The sequence below is a fragment of the Saccopteryx leptura genome, chromosome 9 (genome assembly GCF_036850995.1).
Source record: "Saccopteryx leptura isolate mSacLep1 chromosome 9, mSacLep1_pri_phased_curated, whole genome shotgun sequence".
Taxonomy (NCBI): Eukaryota; Metazoa; Chordata; class Mammalia; order Chiroptera; family Emballonuridae; genus Saccopteryx; species Saccopteryx leptura.
The window spans coordinates 87,656,610-87,681,890 of record NC_089511.1 but is presented as its reverse complement, the minus strand read 5'-3'; the positions used below and the strand labels follow the sequence as shown (position 1 = coordinate 87,681,890).

The window sequence follows — 25,281 nt, the reverse complement described above, 5'->3', positions numbered from 1 at the left end:
ATCTATCTAATGATGTTAATGGGATATTGAAATCCCCTACTATTATAGTATTGCTGTTGATCTCGCCCTTTAAGTCCATCAAAGTCTGCTTTATATATTTAGGTATTCCTATATTAGGTGCGTAGATATTTATAGTGGTTATATCTTCCTTTTGGATTGCTCCCTTTATCATTATGTAGAAACCTTCTTTATCTCTAACTATGGTCTTTGTTTTAAAGTCCATTTTGTCTGATATAAGTATTGCTACCCCAGCTTTTTTTTCATTTCCATTTGCAAGAAATAATTTTTTCCATCCTTTTATCTTCAGTCTGTGTGCATCTTTTGATTTAAGGTGTGTCTCTTGTAGACAGCATATGTATGGGTCCTGTTTTCTTATCCAGGCAACTACCCTATGTCTTTTGATTGGATCATTTAATCCATTTACATTTAAGGTTTTTATTGATATGTAATTGTTTATTGCCATTTTATTCTTTGAAACTGTATTCCTCTTTTGCTACATTCTTTTTCTCCTTTGATCTGTTTACAACAGGTCCCTTTGCATTTCTTGCAGCCTTAGTTTGGTTGCAGTGAATTCCTTGAGGTTTTTTTTTTGTCTGGAAAGCTTTTTATTTCTCCTTCAATTTTAAATGATAGCCTTCCTGGATAAAGTAGTCTTGGTTGTAGGCTCTTGTTCTGCAATACTTAGAATATTTCTTGCCATTTCTTTCTGGCCTCAAATGTTTCTGTTGAGAAGTCAGAAGTCATCCTTATGGGGGCTCCTTTGTAGGTGATAGTCTTTTTTTCTCTAGCAGCTTTTAATATTTTCTCTTTATCACTTAGCTTTGGTATTTTAATTATGATGTGTCTTGGTGTTGATTTCTTTGGGTTTCTCCTTAATGGGAGTTCTTGTGCTTCCTGAACATGTGAGATGTTTTCCTGCCTTAATTGAAGGAAGTTTTCAGCTCTGATATGTTTGAACAAAGTCTCTATCCCTTGTTCTTTCTCTTCTTCTTCAGGAACCCCTATGATGCGGATGTTATTTCTCTTCATGTTGTCACAGAGCTCTCTTAGAGTTTCCTCAGACTTTTTGAGTCTCTTCTTTTTTCTGCTCTGCTTCTGTGCCTTTATTTATTGTGTCCTCTAACTCACTGATTTGATTCTTTGCTTCATCCATCCTGCTTTTAATTCCTTCCATCGTATTCTTTATTTCAGATATTGTATTTGTCATTTTTGACTGATTCTTTTTTTATTATTTCAATGTCCTTTTTTATATTTGCTATCTCTTCATTTAGGTTTTCATAATGACCATCTATTATTGTTCTAATATCTTTGAGCATCCTAACAATCGTTATTTTAAACTCTGCATCTGGTAATTTGGTTGTATCTGATTCATTTAGGTCCTTTTCTGGGGATTTCTCTTGGTTCATTTGTATTGCATTTCTCTTCCTCCGCATTTTCTCTTCACGGGAGTGGCTGTGATCACGTGCTCCGGTGCACAAGCCTTGGTTTCCTTGGCCTTTGCTCCGCCTCCGTGGATGACGTTATGCTCGGTCCTGAGGGCACTGGCGAGCACCTTTGCTCAGCTGTTGGTCTCCGCCTGTTTCCGGGCTTTCGTCCTGCCCTTGCAGGAGGAGCCCGCTCGTGGAACGGCTGCTAGCCTTGGCTCTACTATCCAGGCAGGACTGCGTGCCGATGCTCAGCTCAGTAGCGGAACTCTGCCTGTTCTGGGCTTTTGGCTCCACCCCCGCGGGAAGAGCCGGCTCCCAAGTCAGACCACAAGTCTGGGTTCAATTCTTTTTTTTTTTAATGACATAATTTTGCCCGTGTTCCTCACTGTAAGCCAAAGTATAACAGGTTATGTCTGGGAGATGGGAGCCTGCAGTCCTTCCTCAGGTAACTTGATCTAAGGATGGGTGACACCAGGACTCACAAGGCAGGGCAGAGACAGGGAGCTATGGGGGATGGGGCTAGGTGTCAAACTGGAGATGCAGGAGGAAACCCTGGGTGGAAAATGAGTCAGGAGCCACATGAGGGAGGAGACGTGGAGGATGAGCAGGGTGTGTGAGCCATGTCGTGTGTGGGTGTGTTTTGCTTTTTATTTTCCCCAGCTGACTTGTTTGCAGTGGAAATCCCATGACTTTTATGCCTCTCTTCATGTCCCTTTGAGAAGAAGCCCTTGGCACCTTCCTGGATCCCCACATCTCTGCTTTGGGAGCTAGCACTGACTTCCTGATGGTGCCATGGCTGCAAAGCGGTGCTCGCACAGTGCCTGGCACAGAGGGTACTTAATAGAAAGGAGGCTCCCCCGATAGCCTCCCCTCTGTTTCCCTACTTTCTTACCTGGGGTGGACTGAGTGCAGCCAGAGGAAACAACAAAGCCCTGAATTTGGATTTTGGCCACGAAATAGCTTTTGGCCATGGCAAGATAGGATAGAGGCACAAGCGTGTTTGGGCCTGAAGTGGGGAATCCTGCGATGAGCCCTGCATTATCCTACACTGCAGTCAAGGGGCTTCCTGAATGTGGTAGTGATTTCTGGGCACCTGACTTTGCCAGTGCAATCCACAGTGGTGGCCAGTGTCCTCTGGGTTGCTTTTCTTTTTTCATTTGGCCCCCTGAGATCTGAACTTCTTTGACCACACTCCATTGTCATGATTTGGCTTCTGGGTTCCCAGGAACAGTCATGAGCCATTGAGAACACGCTGACCGATGTGACTCTTTGATGGGCCACGTGGAATGTGGTTTGGGTGGCCTTCCTTTGGAAGCCTTGTCATCTTTCCCTGCTGGAACTTGGGGTGAAGTCAGCCCTTAGGCAGCGGGCATCTGTGACAGCCCTCAGGTGCTGGGCAAAGCCTCCTGCACAGGGGCTGAGCATCCTGGTGCCGTTGCCAGCTGTGTCCCCTGGTAAAAGTGACTGCCTGTTGAGGATTCATTTTCTTGGCCTGTGAATTGAGGTAGTTTTGCAAGATTTCTAAATTTCCCTTCTACTCTAACCATTTGTAAGTTTATCAATAACTTAGCTTTGACTCTGATCTTACAAAGTAATTTCTACAGAAAATCCCAAAGTGGCTTCTCCTGACTCAGTGCACAAAGAATAGCAGGCTTCAGGGTAAGGTCAAGAATGGACACAATTTTTCCATCTGCTGGAGAGCTCTATATCAAGAGGACATATGTCAGTCCTCACACAGACCCACCAGAGGTGCAGCCCCCCCCCCCTCCCGCCACACACAGAATGTCATAGACACACTGCTGCTTACTCAGAGAGGGAATCTCATCTCTTTGTGCATTGCCTTCTCGTACTCCACCTCTCTACTTTCAGCTGAGAAGGGCCGGGTTGGAGCTGCAATTGCCTCTCTAGGATTTTTCTTAGAACCCATGCATTGGAGCATTTCCAATGCCTGCGTCTGGCACATTGTGGGAGGTATGAGCATATCTGATGCCCTCACATGGCTAGCATGCTTAGCCATGTGCATCATAATAACGATGGTCGAAACACTCAGCTGGAATGGTGAGTTGTGAGTGATCTCTGCAAGGCTGGCTTTTGCTTGGTGTGGGAAGTAGTGGGAAAAGTGAGTGCCCTCCCAGTGAGATCCCTGGCTCATCCTGGACCAGTAGAGACATGGAGGAAGAGGAGGTGCCATTTCTTTCAGGCGAAGGAGGCTGAGTCAGGCAGCAGGGCCTGGAGCAGTGTCACTGAGCTGTTGTCCAGGTTAAAGTAATGAGATGCTCTGCTATAGGACAAGCGGAACTCATCCACTCACCAATTCTTTATCAATTACCAACTATGTTACAGGTGCTGTTACAGTTCTGGGGACACGGTGAGGAAGAAATCAGACCTATTGAATACTTTTCTGGAGCTGAAAGCATAGAAGTACTGTTAGGAGTGTAGGCTAGGGAGCCAGGTTGCCTGAGCTTCTGTCTTGGACCCAATATTGAATGGAGGCATGACTCTGAGCAACTTGCTCAACTTTCTGGGCCCTAGACTCCTCTTCTGTGGATTGAGCATAATTGGCCAATCTAAGGGGGTCGTTCTGCAAATGCTCAGAACTGTGCTCTGTCCTTAGCACAAATTATCTTCTCGTGTTTGTTTTTACTTTTAAATAACAGCTCGTTAGGGGAGCAAGCAAGCAAAAGTGAAGCATATCATATATATGAGACTTTGGTTAAAGAGGAAGAGGATGCTGGGGTTGGAGTCTACTCTCCTTTTCTGCTGTTATTGAGTCTCTGCTGCTCTGTCCTGTCTGCTCCTCGCTGTGTCAGCTTAGTTCTCCTCTCCTACAGCCCAGTGGGTGTGCTCTCCCTCTGCCTGGTGTGAGCGTTGGCACTGTTGGAGGAGGAGAGAATCTGAGGAATGTTGAGGAGGTTGGCATGGTCATACCTGTTGGGATAGGACAGATGGGAGAAAGGCTGGAGTGAGGGGCAGGTAGCCCCTGTTCTAGTCAAAGGCCTGGGTAGCTGGCGATGCCCAACCTGGTGAGGTGTACAGGGAAGCAGACTTGGATGAGCACAGGGAGGTCCAGTTGGGACCAGAGAAACTTTAGCTGCTTATGGATGTCCAGGTGGAGATGGCCAACAGGTAATGACTGTAAGGAAGCTCAGGGTGAGCTGAGGTCCCATCCCCTACAGTGTATGTACTTGGGCATACAACACAGTCAGCTGTTAAGACATCTCCTGACCACAGTAAAGTTGACCTAAATAAACAAGTACAAATATAAGAGTCTCTGAAATCATCCACCATCTATTTTCTCATGCCTTGCAAGTTAATCCCAATTAAATCTCATATTTCTCCATCCAAGGTTGCCAGTACCTGTCCCCCTGGGGAGAAGAGTCTCCCTGGTTGGGAAGTCAGAGACCCAGTGTAGCCTCTGCTTGTGGGAGGGGCAGCAGGCGGTGACGGTCCTGCAGAGAGAAGCTCTGACCCCAGGAAGAATGTCCTACCAGGATAAATATCCCTGAACTGGTACCCTGGACAAAGCCTGTTCATTCTACCCAGGCTTCCATACCTGTTTCATCAGAGCAGTGTGGGAAAGTGCTTTCAGTTAAACATGGTTTTGAATTCTGGCTGAGACATTGACCAGCTCAGCCTCAGTTCCTCATCTATGAATGGCCCACTCTATCTATCAGGACACTGTGACAACCGAGTGCATAGTACTATCCATTAAATACCAGCTACTTCCCAGGAGTATCAGGAGACGTTTAGAAAAGTGATGGTCTAGTTCTTTACATCTGGCATGTCAGTTAGTCAATCTTGGTCTAGTCTCTTTGTCTGGTTTTAGGAGGCATTTGCCAGATCCAGAGCTGTGACCGACCTCTCGGGGTAAGCTGGATACATGCCTGTCACCCTCCCAGTGGCAGAATTATGCTGACCTTGCCTACCTCCCCAAGACAGCCTGGAGATGCATATTTATGTATTTCCAGTCATAACCCTAAGAGCTCAGGTTTTGCTGTCCTTGGTGTCACTTTAATTAATGCACTTCTGTGTGCTGGGTGACAAAATTAGGTTGCAGGGGTGGCAGGCATTTATATCACGAAGGGAGAGAAAAAGGTGTTTTGTACCATTTTTCTTCTTGAGCTCTGTTATTAATCTTTGCAATCAATACTACTTTATTTTTGGCTCCAGGTGGTGGTGGAGTGGAATCAGGCTGTCAAGCAATTTAAGGCTACATCTGCATAAGTAATAGAGATGGTTGGGTGCTTTTACTCTAGGTGAGAACATGTGTCCCTGGCCAGATGTGTCAGTGCCAGGCTCTGTGATTCTCATGCCAACTTTATGATATATTTGATTTAGGTAAAGTGCCTGGAACCTGCTGGGACTAAGTTGTTATTAAACTCCACCTGAAATTTTCACTTTAATTAATATCATAAGAATTGGGATTTCATGCTTTAATGACCACGTTAACCCTTTACAGCCATGGGAAGAAGGGGAAGTGGGAGTGTGAATAAGGGGGTTCCTTAGAGGCCTTTGGATCTATGGGTTCATGCCCTTCATTTTGAGCTTTTGGGATATGGGCTGATCACTGCCCAGATATGACCCTGAGCTGCTGTTTGCTTGTGCAGAAAGGAAACTGGAGTGTATGGACCCTAAAAAGGAGGAGTTCACTAAATTATAAGTCACACACATTTCCAAGACTCTAATAGGGAGTTTATTTTAACAACAGCACTAATAATAATTACATTATAATGATGATGATGGTATCAATGAATGTCATTTATTGAATTACCATTATTTTAATATATTTTACAATATACTATTTATTTTTTATACATATACACACATACCCATATATACATTTTGTTTACAATTATGTGCTAGGAGTTGCCTAAGCACTGTCAAAATTTTATCATTTACTTTTTACCACATTGAAATATTATTGCTAATGAGGAAACTAAGGCAGAGAACCTGCCTACATAGCTAGTATGCTATGCAGCAGAGCCTGGATTCAAATGTAAGATTGCTGAATCATAACCAATGCTTTTTACTGACATGCATTAGTTAATAAAATATTCATGTTCAAAGCTGAAAGGAAAGTCTCCAAGTTGAAAGGGGACCTATTGTGTCCTCTTGAGTTTCATTTCCTTCAGGGGAAATGAAACCTCAATTTCTAATATCACTGCCGCAGTCACCTCTGTGGCACCCATGGCTGTAGCTTCAGGATCAGTTCTCAGTGAAGAGACTAGCTCATGGCTTGGGTTCCCCAAGCACAGCAAAGGGTGGCTAGGATTGTGAAAATGCTTCATCAGTTCATGTGGAATGGGAAAACATGACATTACAAGAGATAGAAGACTTAAAACATAGATTGTGAAATCTGAGATGTAGTCTAGCCTCAAAGTAATCCTCTGATCCCAAGGGAATAGCCCTTTGGAGTCTGACAGTGCTAGGCAACCTTTGTTCACACCATTACTGGCTATAGGACCACCTGTCTGTCCTGTATGCTGTGGCTTCTTCACAGGAAAATGGAGATGTTTGTAGTTACTAATCTTGGCTTTTGAGAGGATTTGACAGGGTGTCTGACACATAGTAGGCATTCTTTAAGTGGCATGAGTTCTCTTGCTGGAGGCTTTTAGAGGTGGACCCTCAGACTAACTGCAAGGAGGCTATGATCTTAGACTCATACTCCTAGGTGCTGGACCCCAGCACCTCAACCTAGCTGGGGTCCAGCTCTGCTACATATCAAGGTCTAGTGACTACTCCATGTGGTGGGACTCTTCTCAGGAGCCTGGCACCAGGAGTGAGCACATCATGCTAAAGAGGGTACTGAGCCTTCTCCATCCTGGGAGAGCCCAAGTCTCTTCCCGGATGTATTCCTCATTCATCAGGCAGTCATTGAGCACTTTTTGTACCCAGGCCGGGCTGGGAATGAGGCAACAGTACTACACTAACATCACTGTGTAACTGACATCATGACCATACTGCAAGAGTTGCCCATAACCAAGGGTTGTCTCCTTCACTCATTCATTCATTCATTCATTCATTCATTCATTCATTCATTCTTCATTCATACACTCCTATGACAGACAGATCATTTGTTACCATTATGTGCCTGGCATTATGTTAGGCTCCAGAGATAAAAGAAGTACATGAGAAAAACATAGTCTTCACTTTCATGGAGTAGTATCTGGCAAATCATAGGAGCCAGCAGACCAGTGACTCAGCACAGTAATGCAGTGAGACAAGTCATGTGGTAGGGGAAGCAGTGGGGATTGTCAGAATACACAAGAATGGATTAGTTTCCTGGGGCCATAACAGAATACAGATTGGGTGGCTGAAACCATAGAAATCTATTGCCTCACAGTCTGGAGGCTAGAAATTCAGCATCAAATGTATTGGTGGGTTTGCTTCCTTCTGAGGCTGTGGGGCGAGTCTATTCTCTGTGTCTCTCCTAGCCTTTGGTAGTTGGCTGGCGATCTTTGGCATTCCTTGGCTTATCAATACGTTACTCCAATCTCTGCCTTTATTTTCACATGGTGTTCTTCCCCTGTGCAGGAGTTTGTATCCAAATTTACCCTTGTTATAAGGACATCAGTCATATTGGATTAGAGGCTACCCTAACGACCTCAGTAAACTTGATTACCTCTATAAAGACCCTATCATCAAATAAGGTCAGATTCTTAGGTACTGTGGGTTAGGATTCCCAAATATCTACTTTGGGGTCTATAATTCAACCCATGAAAGGTTGAATTAGACTGAATCCTTAATGATATAAAAACCATGACTTAGGATATGAGGAGTAGCTGCATGTTTAGAAAAGAGGCGTGTCCCATGTGGCAGACGGGAAGGACTAGAGGTGAGAGAATGCATGGTGGACTTGGGGAAGCATCTGGCCAGAGTATAAAGTGGGCTGTGAAGCTCAGAGAATTATGTTCAGGAGGGGTCTCTTTGTTCTCAGGGGAATGGGGAGCTGTGAAAGGTTGTCCAGAAAAACATCCTGGCCAGAGATCATCACATCCTCTGCTAAAAACCTTGTCACACCATGCAGCAGAAAGCTATGCCTCCTACAGCACAGGGTGCAGTTCTGTTCTGGCTAATGTGGTTTTCCCATTAGGCCTGACATTAGAAAAATACTGTATATGACTCAGTTCAAGTTTGAGGGAAACACAGCCTCTTCCCGGGAGACAAGGGCTGTGGTTTAGAAGAAGGGAGACTGTCTCTGGCTGGCATTGAATGTGTGGGGAGGGAGGAGCACTGGGTTATGGGAAGACAATGTACATGGATGGAGGGAGGCAGGATTCTCTCAGGATGGCCCTACCCTTGTCTGCTTGCTCATTGGGCTCTTCTGTGGCCCATGAAGCCTTTCACCCTCCTATTGAGCCTTCTTCTATCCGGTGATCTCCACTGGATAGACTGTTACCTCCCTCCAGTCTCTTGGCCTCAGCTTCTTCTAGCCTGACTGGCCACATTCATAAATGGCTTCATAGAGAGGTATAAGCATTCCCTGAGTTGTTTACCTGACTAGAACTTCCAAAACAAAAGCAGAGGATGAGGCTGCAGAGAGGTATGGCTCATACATCATTCATCTCTTCGAACAGATAGAAATGCACTGTTTACAGAGTAACTCTTGTGATCTAGGCATAAACATCCAGGTATAGCCTGGTCTGGTGCTCCAGGCTTGGGACCCTGGGAGGTGAGAGAGGGGGCCTCCATCCTGCTTGGCTGGATGCACGGTGAATGTAGCAGGAAGGGTACATTTAAGGGCAAACCTTGTTTCTGTAGACACAATGATCTGGAGGAACAACAGACACAGGGCACACTGTCTTTGAATAACACAGTCCTTTGAGGGGTCCCACGAAACACTCGTTCCTCTAGGAGACATCTGGCAGCTTCCTCCTGAAATTCATCACAACTCTCCCTGCCGACAGACCCACTTACCCCATAGAGGAAGGAGTTGGCTTTGCTTTGGGTTTGTGGCTGGTTTTGGCACATTATCTTTCATCCCAAGGCACAATGGGGACAATCTTATGTTGTTAAGAGTCAGGAAATCCCACAGAGACCTGAGTGGATGGCTTTGAAGATGGTTAATTTGCTTTGCCCCATCGAGCATGGTGTGGCTGTGCCCTTGGTGTGACTTGAAGGAAAGGTCCTGCAGCCCTTACTTCTGGGGAGGTGGTTGGTTGCAAGGGCCCTGCAGGGGCAAAGCGCCTGGCATCCAGATAAAGTGGATTTTAATTGCTAGCAGCCCGTTCTTTGTGAGGTCCTCTCCACGGCAGCTCTGAGATCCTAACAGACACTGCAAAATGAGATTCCATTTGCAGAGAAAACAGCCGCGTTTCAGAGAAGACTGTCCATGGTGCTGCTTTGTTGGAAGAGAGAATCCTAAATAAGATAAGGTTTTTAGTTCCAACCCATACTATTGAGTCATGAAATACCACAGCAGAAAGCCTGAGAAATCATCTTGTTCAGGGATTTCAATCACAAATGTACAGAGAATGTCAGTGTGAGTCTAAGACGAAGTAGGGTGCTGGGGCATACAGTGACCAGAAATCATCTGCCCTGGTTAAAAGCATTCAAATTCAAAACAAACACTACACTAAGCCAAACAAGCCACTTCTAGACCTTTCATGAAGACTGGCATTTTATAACATGACAAAGCATAATTTCCTCATTGAATGATTGGGATAACTGAGGTAGCCCTTTCCTGGGTGGTTTTCAGGTACCAGTGCTAGTGTCAGTGCTATGCCTGAATTCACTCAATCTGACTATCCTGTTGTGTAGAGGAGGAAACTGATATGCAGAGAGGTTGGGTAACTAGTCCAAGGCCACAGAGCTAGCAAGTGGTAGAGTGACTATTTACAATCACAGTCTGACTCCATCACAAAAGTTCTGGATCCCTGCCCTGCAGTGCCACCCAGTACAGGTGCCCCTCAGAGCAGGGGGCACCTTGTTTCTTGGGCAAGACCCAGAACCCAGGCTCTGGACTCCCAGTATGGTAGCACCTGACTAGAGTGTGTTGCTTCATTAATTTTCTCCTGCTTCTCAAGAGGTGAAAGGTCAAGGTGTAGCGGCAGGCCTTTGCAGCCAGAACCGACTGGTTTCCATGCCCAGTAGGGTCCCGGTATGTTGGTGCATGTCTCTACTTCTTGGAGAAATTAGTTCCCCTTTTAAGGTGAGGTTCATGATAACTTCCTCCCAGGGCTGTTAGGAAGATCCAGTGAGAGAGTGACTAGCACAAGGCCTGGATCTGTCTCGCTGTTTCCTGAATGCCAGTGTCCTTCTTTGTCCACTGGGCTATGGAAATCATGCTTTACCTTTCCAACATCTTCCATGCTGGTTTATCTAGTGTTTCACAGCTGGGCGCTCTGCTCCCATCAGACAGTCTACTGTTGGACATGGCAGAGTTGTCCTCCATGCCTTGTCCAAACTCTAAGAAGTTAATGTGATGAATAATTACCTTAGAAGACAAGAAAACAGGACCGTGCTCAGTTCTGCCAGCATCCTGGTGTTGCAGCTGTAGGCAGTGCTCCTCTGATCAGGGGGATGGTGCCCACCTGGGGAGTGCAGCAGACAGTCTCTGGCATTGGCCAGAGAGAATGCCAGGTGAAGGCTCTTTGGCTTGCGGAGCTCCTGGGGTGGTTTAACTGACACTTGTCATTGCTAATGATGCAAGAAGAGCCTCTTTTTTTCCCAAGAGAAAACCAGCTGTAACTGAATGATCCAGTCCTCCTTAGTTGGAATTGGTTTGGGAAGATCTCTCAGGCACCTCAGACATGCAATCCTGGAAAATCTCAACACAGCCACGCAGCCAGCTCAACGTGGCTGGTGTGTGGACCAGCTCTAAAAACCTCAGAATATTCTCCTCAGTAAGTAACACATAACATCACAGAGGGTATTTTCGAGGATGAAACAAGCCAATACTCATTCTGCACTGAGTCCCTGAACTCAAACAAGACTCATCAATAATAGAATACACCTTTCTCTTCCCAACTCCCTTTCCTAACCTTTCCATCAGAGTCTATATCCTTGTTAAACTGAATTTTCTGCAAACTGATTCAGAACAGCTCACACCTGGTAGTTTCACATTTAATTACTGTTGGTTTCATATTGTGCAATAACAGGCTCACATGTACTGGTATTTTCTCGAGCTTTCCCACAAGGCAAGAGCTGGAGTCCTTGCTTCTTAGCACTGTGAGTGCTGACTTCCCAGACCCATAAACAAGCTAGAATGGGTGGACGCTTTATGTGCCATGATCCCTGCACTAGCTGCTTTGGGTGGTTTTCCTGCCACACAAAACTGCCTCCTGTGGAGTCACCACCATTCAACCACGGGAAAACTCATCGCTGCTCCTTTATTTTAAGGTTTGTCATAGCAAACTGTATTCTGAGTGTCCCAGCCATCCAGCATATGGATACATATGTCTTTTTGATTTAGTGTTTCAGGTTTCTTCAGATAAACACCCAGAATTGGAATTGCTGGGTCTTTCTTTGTCTCTTGTTCTATAGCTTTTGTTTTAAAGTCTATTTTGTCTGGTATAAGTATTGCTAACTCAGATTTTTTTGTTTCCATTTTCATGAAATATCTTTTTTCCACCCCTTTACTTTCCGCCTGTGTGTATTTTGATCTGAAGTGAATCTCTTGTAGACGGCATATATAAGGGTCTTGTTTTGTTACCCATTCAGCCACTGTGTGTCTTGGAGCATTTAATCTATTTTAATATAAAGTATTTTTGGATGGATATGTATTTATTGCTATTTTACTATTCATATTTTTTATCTTTTTTATTTTTTATTCTTCTTCCTAAAGAAGACTGTTTAACATTTCTTATAATACTGATTTGGTGGTTATGAACTTCTTCAGCTTTTTCTCAGAAGCTCTTTATCAGTCATTTGCTTCTAAATGATAGCTTTGCTAGGTAGAGTGACCTTGTGTAGGTCCTCACTTTCATCACTTTGAATATTCTGTGCCACACCCCCTTCTGGGCTGCAAAGTTGCTGTTAAGAACTCAGCTAACAGTCATAGGGGAGCTCCCTTGTAGGTAACTAACTGCTTTTCTCTTGCTTCTTTTAAGACTTTCACTTTCTCTTTAACCTTTAGTATTTTAATTATGCTGTGTCTTGGTGTGGGTCTCTCTGATCCTATCTTGTTTGGGACTCTCTGATCTTCCTGGACTTGTGTGTCTATATCCTATCTTTCACTAGGTTAGGGAAGTTTTCTGTCATTATGTTTTCAAATAGATTTTCAATTTCTTACTGTTTCTCTTCTCCTTCTGGCACTCTATAATGTGAATGTTGATACACTTGAAGTTGTCCCCAAGGCTCCTTACACTATCTTCATTTTTTGGATTTTTTTTTTTTTTTTTTTTTGCTCCTCCAATTCAGTGTCTTCTGCTTTCTTGTCTTTCATATATCTGATTTGATACTATGCCTCATCTACTCCCCCAGTGATTTTCTATCTTGTAGTCTTCATTTCAGTCAGTGTATTCTTCATTTCTGATTAGTTCTTTTTGTTGTCTCCATTTTTATGTTTTCTTTCTCTCTGTTGATGTTATTCTACTCTTCCCCTAGGTTGATTGAGCATCCTTATAACCAGTGTTTTGAACTCTGCATCTGGTAGATTGCTTGTCTCCATTTTGTTTAGTTCAATATTTTTCTTCCCCTGGAGTTTTGTTCTGTTCTTTCATATGGGATGTGTTTCTTTATCTCCTCATTTTGTCCACCTCTTGTGTTTGTTTCTATGTATTAGGTAAAGTCTCTATGTCTCCTGGTTTTGGTAGAGTGGCCTTGTGCAGTAGATATCTTCTAGGGCCCAGTGGTTCAGCTTCCACAGATACTTGAGGTGGGTGGACCAGGTGTGTTCCCCATGTGGGCTGTGTGTAGCCTCCTGCTGTAGTTGAGCCATGATTGTTGGTAATCTTAATCAGAAACCCATTTTCCCATCATTTTTTCACTTGCATTTCATTATACTATCCTGGAAGTATTTTATGATTCATTATCCCCTTGATCCTAGTCTCAGTGCTTCTTAGTTTTCCTGATTTCTGCTTCCTCCCAGTAAACTGATGGACATCCCCTGAAGATTTCACTCTCTCAATAATCTGTAGTTTGAAAATATTGTCACCTTTTCCCTGAACATCTTTTATTTCTCTCCTCTGTGTGTCATTTTTTTCCCTCCTTTCCTGATATTCCTTCTATCTTTGTCCTCACCCCAATCTCTTATCTGCCAAACTGGAGGAGATTTAACATCATGTTCTGACGGTTCTAAGATTACTTCTAGCAATGTATAAATATTTTGCACATTGGTGTTGAGTGTCAGTTTACTTGTGAACCCTCCTCACTTACCTGTGGACTGCTTACCATCACTGGCAATTAAGTGTATGGGATTTTGGATCAAGCAGCTCTTGCTGAGTGGGAAGATAGCTCTCCCACTTGCTGTTTCTTTAACCTTCTATAAGTTAATTCATCTCCTTTAGTCTTCATTTCTTCATCTGTCAAATGGGGGGGAGGTCATAATAATAACTTTATGAAAAAGTATGACCAGTGTTAAATGAAGCAATACAAATGACATACAACATCTGGAAGTTCACATTATTATAGCTTTCTTCTAATGTAGCAAGTGACTGCCCACCCAGGAGCTGACATAATACAGAGGCTCAGTGAGACATGTGGGGAAAAGGAGAAGAGGGAGGGAGGATGGTGAAGGCAGCAGGGAGAAGACAGACCTAGGCTGGTTCTCTGGAGCCGAGGGTATGCAGGTTGTGCCAGGAGGCAGCCAAGGCACCTTCACAGCCTCCCGAAGGGCTGCTGCCCTGATTTGCATTTGAGTCACATTTATGACAACCTCATAATGAATTAAGAACCCTCACACTGATCTATTAAAGGTTAATGGTGCATCCTGCTTTTATATTGATTTGTGGCAGCAAATATTTATGGGCATTGAGAGCTGGAAGCCAGCCATGTTCTTGGCATGGAGGAATTGCCAGCTGGCAAGGCTGCTTGTGCGGGACTCCCACCAAATGGGAGAGGACAGGGCACTGGGGAAGTAGACAGGGGCTGCTGGGGTTCAGGCCCAATAGGATTCTCTCAGCTAAAGCTGACTTCCATTAGATCTACAAGGAAGCTGGATTTTGAAGCTTCAATACCCTGAGGAGGGAGCCTGGGGAGAACCTGGCCTGATCCCTGGACTCCATGGTGATTAGTTCCTGGGCTGGCTCTGGTCACATGGCTCTGTGCTCTGCCTCCTGGCCCAGGGTGGCAGCTCTTCCATTCAGCTCCTCAAGCCATCGTTATGCCTGCAGATGAGCAAGCGCACTTGTCCTAAAAGGAGTTCTGATCAACCTTCGATGAAGACTTTCAACAGAATATACAACCCAGATGTTTGGAAAGTGAGAAAAAGGCTAATTCATTCATGTATTATGCAGGCATATAACCCACATTTATTGAAGCATCAACTGTGTTCTGGGCACAGTAGTAGGGGACAAATAATCTCAATTTGGCTGGATCTTGCTTTGGTTTTAGCACTGACAGTCCAGGAAATCTCTCCATCCTGTGCAAACCAGGGTGATTGGTCATGCATCTATAGGCACTGATGATAGAGCAATAAACCAAACAACACTGCCCCATTCTAGGGCAAGAGCAGTTATCAAGCAGCCAGGACATATTTCTTTGTTTTTATCATGTAATTTCAGGACAGTGGTGTTTTATGTAGGTTGTCAGGCAAAGCCTCATAGAGAAGGTGACATTTGATCAGAGACCCAAGACACTGAGGAAGTGAGCCAGTTAGAGATGTGAGGGATGACACTGAGGAAGTGAGCCAGTTAGAGATGTGAGGGATGACACTGAGGAAGTGAGCCAGTTAGAGATGTGAGGGATGAGTGTGCCAGGCTGAGGGGAAGACAGCTGCAGAAATCCTGAGACAGAAGGACAGGGAGGTCAGTGTGTTGAGAGCAGAGGTATTGGGGTCCAGATCACATGAGACTTTTTAAGCCATTTGAGTACTTTGGATGTTTCTCTGTGAGATGAGAAGCAATGAGGAGGTTTTGAGCAATGAGGTGACATGATCTGAGAAAGGATCACTCTGTCCCCTGAATAATAGACTATAGAGTTAGAGGTAGAAGCAGGAGACCAGTAGGGAGATGATGTCAATATCCAGGTAAGACGCAGAGGGTTCATGGTGAAGGTGGTGAGAAGTGATTAGATTTTGGCTCTATCTTGGTGATAGCAGACATCCAATATCCTGAGATTGTTTGTGAGATATGAAGAAAAGGGAGGTACCAGCAGTGGTTCTAGGGCTTTTGGCCACAGTATCTAAAAGAATAGAGCAGTATTTGACTGAGATGGGTGAACTAGAGGAAGAACAGATTTGGTGGTGGGTTACAAGAACTTGGGTTTGGGCATGTTTGGTTTAGGGGCCTGTTAGCCATCCAAACAAAAATATCAGGTAGGCAATTGTCTCAAGATGATGGGGTCAATCAGGGCTAGGGTAGTACATTGGAGTCATCATTGACTTGAACAGAATTTGGTGAAAGGGTTATCATTAGAGAAGAGAAGGAATCTCTGAACTGAGGCTATGACACTCCAAACTAACTGCAGAGGAGGGAAAGAAAAGAACTAGAAAACAGATAAGGAGGCAGCTGCAAGGTAGGAGAACTAAGAAAGAGTGATGTCCCAGGCTGATGGAGGTCAAAGTGAAGAGTGGGTATTGGTCATCGTATTTGGGAGATTATTAATGACCTTGACAAAAGCAGCTTTAGTTCAGTGGTAGAATGGAAACTGAAGGTAGGTTCATGAGAAATGGGAAGAGTGTTGTAACCATTGGCAGTGGTAACTGTTGATAATTTCCTGGAAGAACTAGAGAGTGGTTAGGAGAGCTTGTGATCTCAAAGTAGGACTTTAATTTTTTCTAAAGATAGAAGATGATATGTGTGTGAACATGCCAATGGAGATGCTGCCTGGAGAGAAGCCACTTCATCATGTAGGACATCGAGGTGACAGCTGGAAGAGTGATGCACTTGAGAAGGGAACAGAGTCTGGGATCTAGGAGACACTTAGACATACATGGGAAGAAGGGTGGAGCCACCATTTTAAAAGGAGGACAGGTAGGTATTTTGTGGTTTTAGAAAAGGGAGTTTTGTTTTTTTATAAAGAAGCAAAGTTCTCTGATTGCTTTCATTCTCTTAGGAAATAGGAAGCAGGGTCATTTTCTGAAAGTGAACTAAGAGAGTGGGAAGATGAACTGAACAGGGGTATTTAGAAGATTGACAGGCAACATTAGGACCCACTTGAGCTTAGTGGCCATGATTCTAAAGTTAGACTCATCATCATGCTGGTCTCTGACCTGGAGTTTCCCCAGCCATAGTCAATTATAAACATAGAGTTGTTTTAAACCAGAATTGATTATTCCAGAAAACTTTGACTGTCAGTCCCTATGTGGGGTGACAAGGATCTAGAGATGGACAGAGTTCAGCCCTGTGGGAGCCCTCTGTCAAGCTAAGGAGAAAGACACATCAACAGCCACAAGGGATAAACAGTAAGTTAGGCTAAGACAAGAACACAGAGAGGGGGCATGGGTCTGGGGGATGAGTCTTCCTACTGGAGATGACAGGTGAGGGCAGGTGGGTTTTAGTCATGTAAATAAGGCAAAGTAGGCTCTTTAACATGTCTTGCAATTCTGATTTAGTGGTAATGAACTTCTTTAAGTGTGTGTGTGTGTGTGTGTGTGTGTGTGTGTGTGTGTGTATGTGTGTAGAGCTCTTTATTTCTCCTTCAATTTTAAGTGATAGCCTTGCTAGATAGCTAGATAGAGCAGTCTTGGTTGTAGATCTTTGCTTTTCATCAGTTGGAATATTTCATGCCAACCCCTTTTGGCCTGAAGTGTTTCTGTTGAGAAATCAGCTGACAGCCCTATAGGAGCTCCCTTGTGGGTCACTATCTGTCTTTCTCTTGCTGCTTTTAAGATCCTTTGTCTTTTAACCATCATCATATCAATTATGATGTGTCTTGGTGTGGGCCTCTTTGGGTTCATCTTGATGATCTCATTTATATGTGGAATCTCATAGATAAAATAAACTGATGAACAGAATAGAAACAGAGGCACAGATACATGGAATAGCGTGACAGCTGTCAGAGGGGAAGGGGGTTGTGGATGAAAGAAGGTAAAAAGGATTAAGCTAAAAATAATATGTATATACATAACACAAAGCCACAGACAACAGTGTGGTTATGGCCAGAGAGGAAAGGGGGTGGAGGTAGGTGGAGGTGGGCAAAGTGAGGAACATGAAAAGACTTTGCTTAGGGTGGTGGGGGCACAAAGCAGTGTGCAGATGATGTCTTGTTGAGTTTTACACTTGAAACCGGTATGGTTTTGTGGACCAATATAACCTCAATAAATTCAATAAAAAAAAAGAAGGCAGGGCACTTGCATAGTGAAGGCTTGGAGGCCCAAGAGAGCAGCATATCTGCTAGGCTGGCACCCAAGCAGAGAGCACCCGAGCAGAGGCTGGAGGAAGCAGGAGACTCCACGGGCTGAGCGCCCTGTGCCAAATGGCATTAGAGGTCTTCCGATTTGACTTAGTGAAGGATGTAGATGTTCAAACTCTGCCACATGCCAGGGCCTCAGCCTGATACTTGGCCACTGTTGTTTGACCTAACTGAGGTGATGCTCACAGACCCTACCCCTCAGCACCTGTTAGGGAACCTGCTTGCTTCCAGAGCCCAGGTTGGGTTTGGCAAGGCAGAAACATATACCTTATGCCTTCCTTGCAGAAATTCATGGCAGACCATTCTGCTGTGCTTTGGCTGCCAGAATGCCATGCCTAGGCTAAATCCTGGCAAAAGATGCACTAGTGAGGGAAGCTCCAGTCTGTCCTGGGTGAGGGGAGCCTGTGTCCCTCTGGGTCAGTCTGGGTGTTTGTCTTGCTCTGGGGACTAGAACCTGCTTTCTATAGCCAGAAAGGCAGTAGTGTGCAGAGGGCAAGGGAGGCAGCTCTCCTCTGAGTGGCCCTTGCTGTGCTCAGCTGAGGGGGTGGATGTGGAGGAGACAGGATGGCCCAGAGCCACATTTCCAAGGCCTAGTGCTTCAGGCAGGGGAAGGCTTTTTAAGATCATTCAGATTGCACTTGTGTTTACAATGTAATAAAAATGCAAATTTTACAGAGATACATTTTTAAAAAGTCTCACCACTGTTGGGTGCTTGTTCCTCCTACTTTTGTCCCAATGTTTATTTATATTTATTAATGGTTCTTTTTGCAAGAAGAGAAATAAACTATGTATTCATGAGTTGAGATTTTTTTATTTGTTTTTTTTTTTTTTCCACAGCAGTTTATTTTGGGCATCTTTTAATTATAATAGCAATAAAAGAAGTAGGATTTAGGGAGAAAAGCAGGTGGAGGAAAGGTCAGGGAAGGAGTGAGGCCATCTCCGCGGGGCACGTGGTGCTCGCTGGGCCCTCTGCAGCCAGTGTTGGGGGCACATGTTTGAAGAAGGGCTTTGTGGCCTCCTCTGTCCTGCAAGGATGTGTTTTCCTGCCATGGACCACGTAGCTGTCACCCTAAGTGTCCTTACGCTGTGTTAGCCTGACAGTTTCCCCCGCTAGGATCCTGCTCCACAGGCATACTGAGGACCGATGTTGGATACAAAGGAGCCCCGTATAAGACCCCAGCATCACCTTCCCCAGGGTTCCTGGAAGGTCCCCTATGAATGTCAAGGGTGCTGTTCCAGAACAGGCAACAAGCCCTGAGGCTGCTGGCCTCTGCCCCTCAGGAGGGCAGGCTTCCTGCATCTCAGCCCGCCCTCAGTCTTTCCCCTCACCTCTCAGTCCAGCCCAAGGAAAGAAAGTCATTGGAGAGACACCTGCTCTCGCTGTCCACTTCGTCGGCTAAAACACCCTGCGTGCCTCTTTCATTCTCCGTAACCCTTATTCTGCTTTATTAATCCCCAATGCATCTTTTATCCCTGACTCGTGTCATCAGGGCCCTCTGACTGTGCGCCCTCAGGCCACACCTGGCCTACAGCCTGCTTCCCTCCAGCTTGGAGGCTAAGACTGTGTCTTTATTGGAAGACTTTTAAAGTGTTTCCACTTAAATTCACCACAAGAGCAACAGTACATTGCTCTCATTGCCCACAAGGTACTATCTGTACCTTCCCAGAAAGTTTACTGACTCTGATATTATATAATAATTTGTATTTTCATTGTTGTTGTTACCCATATATTTATTTCTCTATCCCCACCTTCACCAGGTAAACTAAACAATAGCAGGAACGTTATGTTGTTCACACCATATTCTTAGATCTAGAACAGTGTGTGACTGTAGCACTAGTTCAGAAAAATTTTTTTAATTTATTTATTTTTAGAGAGAGAAGAAGAAGAGCGGGGTGGGGAGAGAGAAAGAAAGTGACATCAATTTGTTGTTCCACTTATTCATGAATTCATTGGTTGACTCTTGTATGTGTCCTGACCAGGGATGGAACCTATAACCTTGGCGCATCAGGATGATGCTCTAAGCAACTTAGCAGCCCAGGCAGCTCAGTTTCTTGAATGTTTTCTGAATGAATAAATGAATGAATGAATGAATGAAATGAAGACCCCTGGGAAGCCTCTCAGAGTCCACGGTTGAACTTGCTCCTTGAGGTGTCTCAGTCTTCACCTGAGGTCTTCTCCACCTTGAAGAGCCTGGGTCTGGGATAGAAGAGAATGGAAAACATGGCAAAGCCCAGGGTAGGAGAACAGTGCCTGGGAGCAGTATCAGGGAGAACACAGGGCATGCGGTGGGGTGCTTGGGGAAGAAACCCAGGAGGGATGGGGTAGTGGCAGCACAGGCACCCAAATGTCCTGTAAGCAGACTGTGGAAACACAGCCAGGCAGTCCCCACTGATCTGGGCCATATCCTCTCTCCTAGGGTCAGACGCGGAGATAGGAGAGTGAGATGCTTGAGTAAGCAGAAAGGCATTGGGGTGAGGAGGGTCTGTAGTTAAGACTGGCAGACAACAAAGACAAGCACACCCAGCCTCCATACCTTCTGGGCCACTCCACTACTTTCTTTCCTCTTTAAGGAAGAATAAATAGGACTTTGGGACCTACATGTGTCAGGGCCATGATTACAGCAAGCCCATAGTTTTTGAAATCTGTTTTATATACAGTGTATATTGATTCTGCTTTTGTTCCAAGTGTATTTATCTCCATTGCCAATGTAAATATTTCTGTAACATGCAAAGATGTATTTATAAATTCTATATTATTGATTTTTCTCATGTGGCAAACACATTTATCTTTTTGTTAATGGAAATGTGTCTAGGAAGTAGTAAGACTGATTTACAGTGAAAGGCACTGGGAGGCAGAGGAGTGGATCTGAGCTGGGTAGATTGTACTTGAAGGAGACCTGGCAGGTCTAGCCACATGTGGGTGCATGTTTAATGTGAGGAGATCACTCTCAGAGGCATGGGATGCTTACAAAGTCATTTTGCAAAGCAGTCTGATAGGAGTCAGCTATGCTTTTAGTTAAGAGAGACCCCACCCCCACCCCTAAATCAGCAATTCACACCAGGAGATTCAGAGGAGCAGCTCCCATTGATCCCAAACCCAGTTTCAGTTAGTATACATCTGAGTGAAAGATACTGGCTGAAAAGTAAACTTGGAGCAGAGGCTAAGCTTTGCCATGGGAGGATGCCAACACGACACATTACTAAAGGGTGCAGTAAAGAGATGGGTAGCAGTCTAGAGATAAAAAGTCAGCTACAAAGTGCACATGCTTGCACCTTGACACCTAATGAGTAGATCCAGACCCAGGTGGGCAGCCTGGGGACAATGATTTAAAGATATCTCCCTTGCAGCTCTCCTCAGGTAGGCACCATCAGGTCCACAAAAACAAAGCTCCAGACTGCTCACCAGGGAAGTTTCATGTCTCCAGGCACATCCTGGGTTCAGACTTTCTCAGGTCATCATCTTAAGCATCCTGTGATGCCTAAGGGCAGCAGATTGGGTGCTGATAGTGACTCATTTTCATGTACCTTGGCAACGAGATGGAGACAAGGTCTGCCACAGGCCTCTTCCTGGGAGACAGATGGGCAGACACTGTGAGCCTGAAGGCAGAGAGACCTGCTGCCTGTCTGTAATTGCTTCCAGTTAGGTGTGACCACTTGGGTGCCATCACCCATCACTCATTTCCATGACCTCTCTGCTTCAGCTGTTAGAATGACTAACTTTGCTGGGTGCCACCCCAAAATTTCTAATTCAGTATATCTGAGGCAGGGCCCAAGAATTTGCATTTCTCAAGAAGTCTCAGGTGGGTGCCAATGCTGTGGCCCCAAAGACCACACTCTGAGAACTGCTGGTCTACCTCAGACAGCTGTGGTCTTCAGAGGCACAGTGCAGACCCACATCTACCTAAGTTCAAAACCCATGTTGTTTGAGCTGATGTGTACCGCCCCGTGCCGCCTCACAAATGAACCGTGCTTTCTTTACATATCAGTGCCTTCGCAAACATCTTCATTTCCGAGAACACTCTACCCCTCGGTTCTCCATCTGGCTAGCTCCACCTTTCCTTCATGACTTTGCTGAATGTTTCCTTTTCTAGGAAGTATTTCTTTTTCTCAGAAGGAGCTGACTGCTCCTCCTCTGTTTCCAGGACCCCCCAATGCAGAACTCTATTTCAGTCTCTCATATTTAGTTTCTTCTCTGACCATTTTCCCTTCCCTCACTGGGGGCCCCTTCAGGATGCCCACCATTTAGTCCTTGCCTTACATGCAGCTGACCCTGACATAGGAAGTGTTCAGTAACTGTTGGAAGAGCAGCTGCTTGAATGACATCATCCAGATGTATTATGCACCTTAGGTTTATAGAAGCTCCACCTAGGATGAGCAGCTCTTCATTTTTCTGGTGGGTAGGGGGTTGTCTAGCAGTGGTTGCTGAAGGGTCTGGTTTGACAAACATGCCCAATGAAGTGTGCTGCCAGAGCACTTTCCCAGGCTAGGCATTGCTTGCTTGTGTGGAGGGCATCCTGTCTGACGTGTACAGCTGTTTTCCGTTGACGCCAGTGTCGGCTTGGAGCGCAGTGGTGGCTGCCCCTGTTCTCCTTTGTTTCTCCCCATGTTTCCCTCCAAAGCTGCACTCTGAGAAGGGGACAAGTGCCCCCAGGAAGGTGACAACTTTGCTGTGTAAATAATTGGGCTCTCCTGTTCAAATCTCCAAACAGCTTTTTCTAGGTATATTCACTCTGAAATAGTATAATAATACCCACCCTGTGCTGGGCACACTATTGAGCTTGGAAATTCTTCTTTGAAAGGGAAGTGTGCTTTTGAGGTGGGAGAAGTCCCTCTACACAGATTAAAGGTTGTGAGCGGAGATGAATGGGGATGAATGGGGCTGGAGGGGCCACACCATGAGGCCAGTGTAGCAAACATGGAGCTGGTATTTTGGGGTGGGAACTCTGAGCTCTACCGGGACAGAAAGGGATGTGAAGCCATTAACATTCAGGTTGCCTGTTTGTCATTTGGGGAAGCTCCCTGAACCTATGGACAGGGGCACAGTTGTGAATAAATTCCATGAGCAAAGAGGAAACCTCCATGTCAAATGTGGGAACGAAACCATACATAGTGCCAGCTCCTCGGATGCTATACATTCAATGCATACTCAGGGAAACTGCAGTAATTTAGAGCAGTTCAGTATTTAGACTCAGCTGTGTGACTCATCCTGATGCTTCCCATTCATCAAAGCTTTGTGTTTGTTTGTATTACCAAGAGAAAAATAAAAAACGTGGGGGATAAAGATCCCCCTCTTTTACAGGCAAATTACAATGGAGCCAGACCCCTTGGGGCCCTTCAAGCCAAGGAACATCTTGCTTCAATTAGATATAAATAATGAACAATAATTAGAAGGATTTCTTCATCACATTTGTTATTTTACGTTTCCTTCCACCTGTCAAGTACTGAGGCGAACACTGAGCTCTGTTTCTGGGCTGTGGAGTGGGGCCTGAAGGATTGGGTTGGAGCATGTCTCCAAAGCAAGAGGAAGTATGCATTGCTGGCCCCTCTGCGCACGTGCCATGAAGTCTGGTGTCAGCCTGGGAACCAGTGTTGTGAATGCAAAGATGGGCTGCTTTAGCCTCAGTCCTCCACCTTCTTAGACTCAGGACACAGGAGGATGCAGACCTGTACTCATAGTGCAGAATAATTGCTGCTAGTTACTGGGCACTAGGTTTGCCTCAGACACTGCTCTGGGAGCTGAGGATACTTACCCTCATTTAATCTCCAGCCCTCCGCTGCAGGCTTTGCTTCTGATCTTATTTCTGAAAGACTTGAAAACCAAGGCACAGAGCTCAGCCACCTTGCCCAGGCCCTCTGTGCTCGTGAGGTGGAGCTGGGGGAAAAGGCACATTGGTTTCCAGAATCCCTGCTTGCTGCTTGACCATACTCTTTTGTGATGCTCTCTGAAATTGCTGAGACCATGCCATTCTAGAAGCCTTGCAAAGTGTAGAGGAGGCACAGGGAGGCAAGGGACAGCTACAGCTTCGCATGGGCAGAGGTGGCAGCTGGGTCTTCAAGAGGTTGGTAGAGTGTATTGGGTGGATGCGTGAGATGAAGGGATTCCGGGCAGCAGGGGCACTGTGGCCTGCAGCCATAGATCCCCATCTATGTGTGGGAGTTCTCACTCCAGCATTGGCTCTGGGCTGTGAGGATGGGGGAGCAGCAGCCGGAGACGAGGCCAGGGATGGAGGGCTGTGTATGTCAGATTGAGAAAATCAGATCTCCTCGGAACAATGATTCAACAAGAGGTGGGGATGATATTCTGGTTGATAAGGAAGAGACGGATTTCCAAAGAGAAGTAAGTAAAGAGTGAACAGATTGAAGCAGGAGTAAGAGACTGGCTCACCATTGAGTTTGTTGTGTGTTTGCAATTCTGTTCTCTCAACACACCGAGCCACATGCTGCTCCTCTCGGGGCAAGTGAGAACTTTGCGCCCATTGGCTCTTCCTGTCTGACGATGCTGCTTACACAAGGGGGCTTTCCTCCTCTGCCCCTGGCTCTTGGGCTGTTTCTGGGCTTTCCTGATCCACTCCCTTCCTTCAATGTGTACTTGGCCTGAGCTACCTGCTGCCCTCCACATACAACAGAGGCCCTCAAAGTGTTTGGTCATATATTTGCCATCTTTTAAATAATTGCCAACATTTAAAAGTCAAGTGATTTCATGAAAACTCAGATTTGTTTCTTTAGAAAAACAGGTTGGTGGGAGATGCTCACAAGATGACAATTGGGTGGAGGCCCAGAACAGCAGCAAGCTTTGGAGGAGCGTGCCTTTTCATTGGCACAGTGCTCACAGCGTGTCTGCCCCACGCCTGCCCTGAGGGCCGGGGGCTGGTCACTGTCATCAGCCTCACATGCATCTTCTTCCTGTGCTGCAAACGTTTAAGTTGAGACTGTCAGTATCCAGCCTCTCATGTTGCCCTGACTCTCTTATTTTGGGATTGTCTATATGTTCCTACAGTTAGACTAAAAGCTTCTTTTGAGCAGAAATCATGTAGATCATGGGCCACAGCTGGGCTCAGACCTCAGGACGGCCTGCAGCCCATTGATATCCTTTCAGTGGGCAGCTTGGACCCACGGTTCTCATCCTTTTTACATTTCAGGACATTCCAGGACCTATCTAAACAAGTGGAGATGTCTTACGGCACCGTTCGGGACTCCGCTGTGTACGAGTACTTCCGAGCCAAGGGCACCAATCCCCTGGAGCAGGACAGCACATTTGCTGAGCTCTGGCGGACTATCAGCAAGAATGGAGGGGCTGACAACTGTGTGTCCAGTCCCTCGGAAGGCATCAGGAAGGTAGGCGGGGGCTGGTTACCTGGCCACGTGTGAGCTGTTGCAGGTGCTATGGGCATGGTCATCT

The 25,281-nt window shown here is 45.4% G+C and overlaps 1 protein-coding gene across 2 annotated transcripts in view; it reads left to right on the top strand.

The window, feature by feature from the left end:
• Positions 1 to 25,281, top strand: part of GRID1 (glutamate ionotropic receptor delta type subunit 1) — an 840,295-nt gene that overhangs the window by 769,361 nt on the left and 45,653 nt on the right. For both annotated transcript variants that reach the window (XM_066349531.1, XM_066349530.1), the window contains one exon: positions 25,022 to 25,217. In XM_066349531.1, the coding sequence (XP_066205628.1) occupies positions 25,022 to 25,217 (196 nt within the window). The remainder of the gene's footprint in view (positions 1 to 25,021; positions 25,218 to 25,281) is intronic.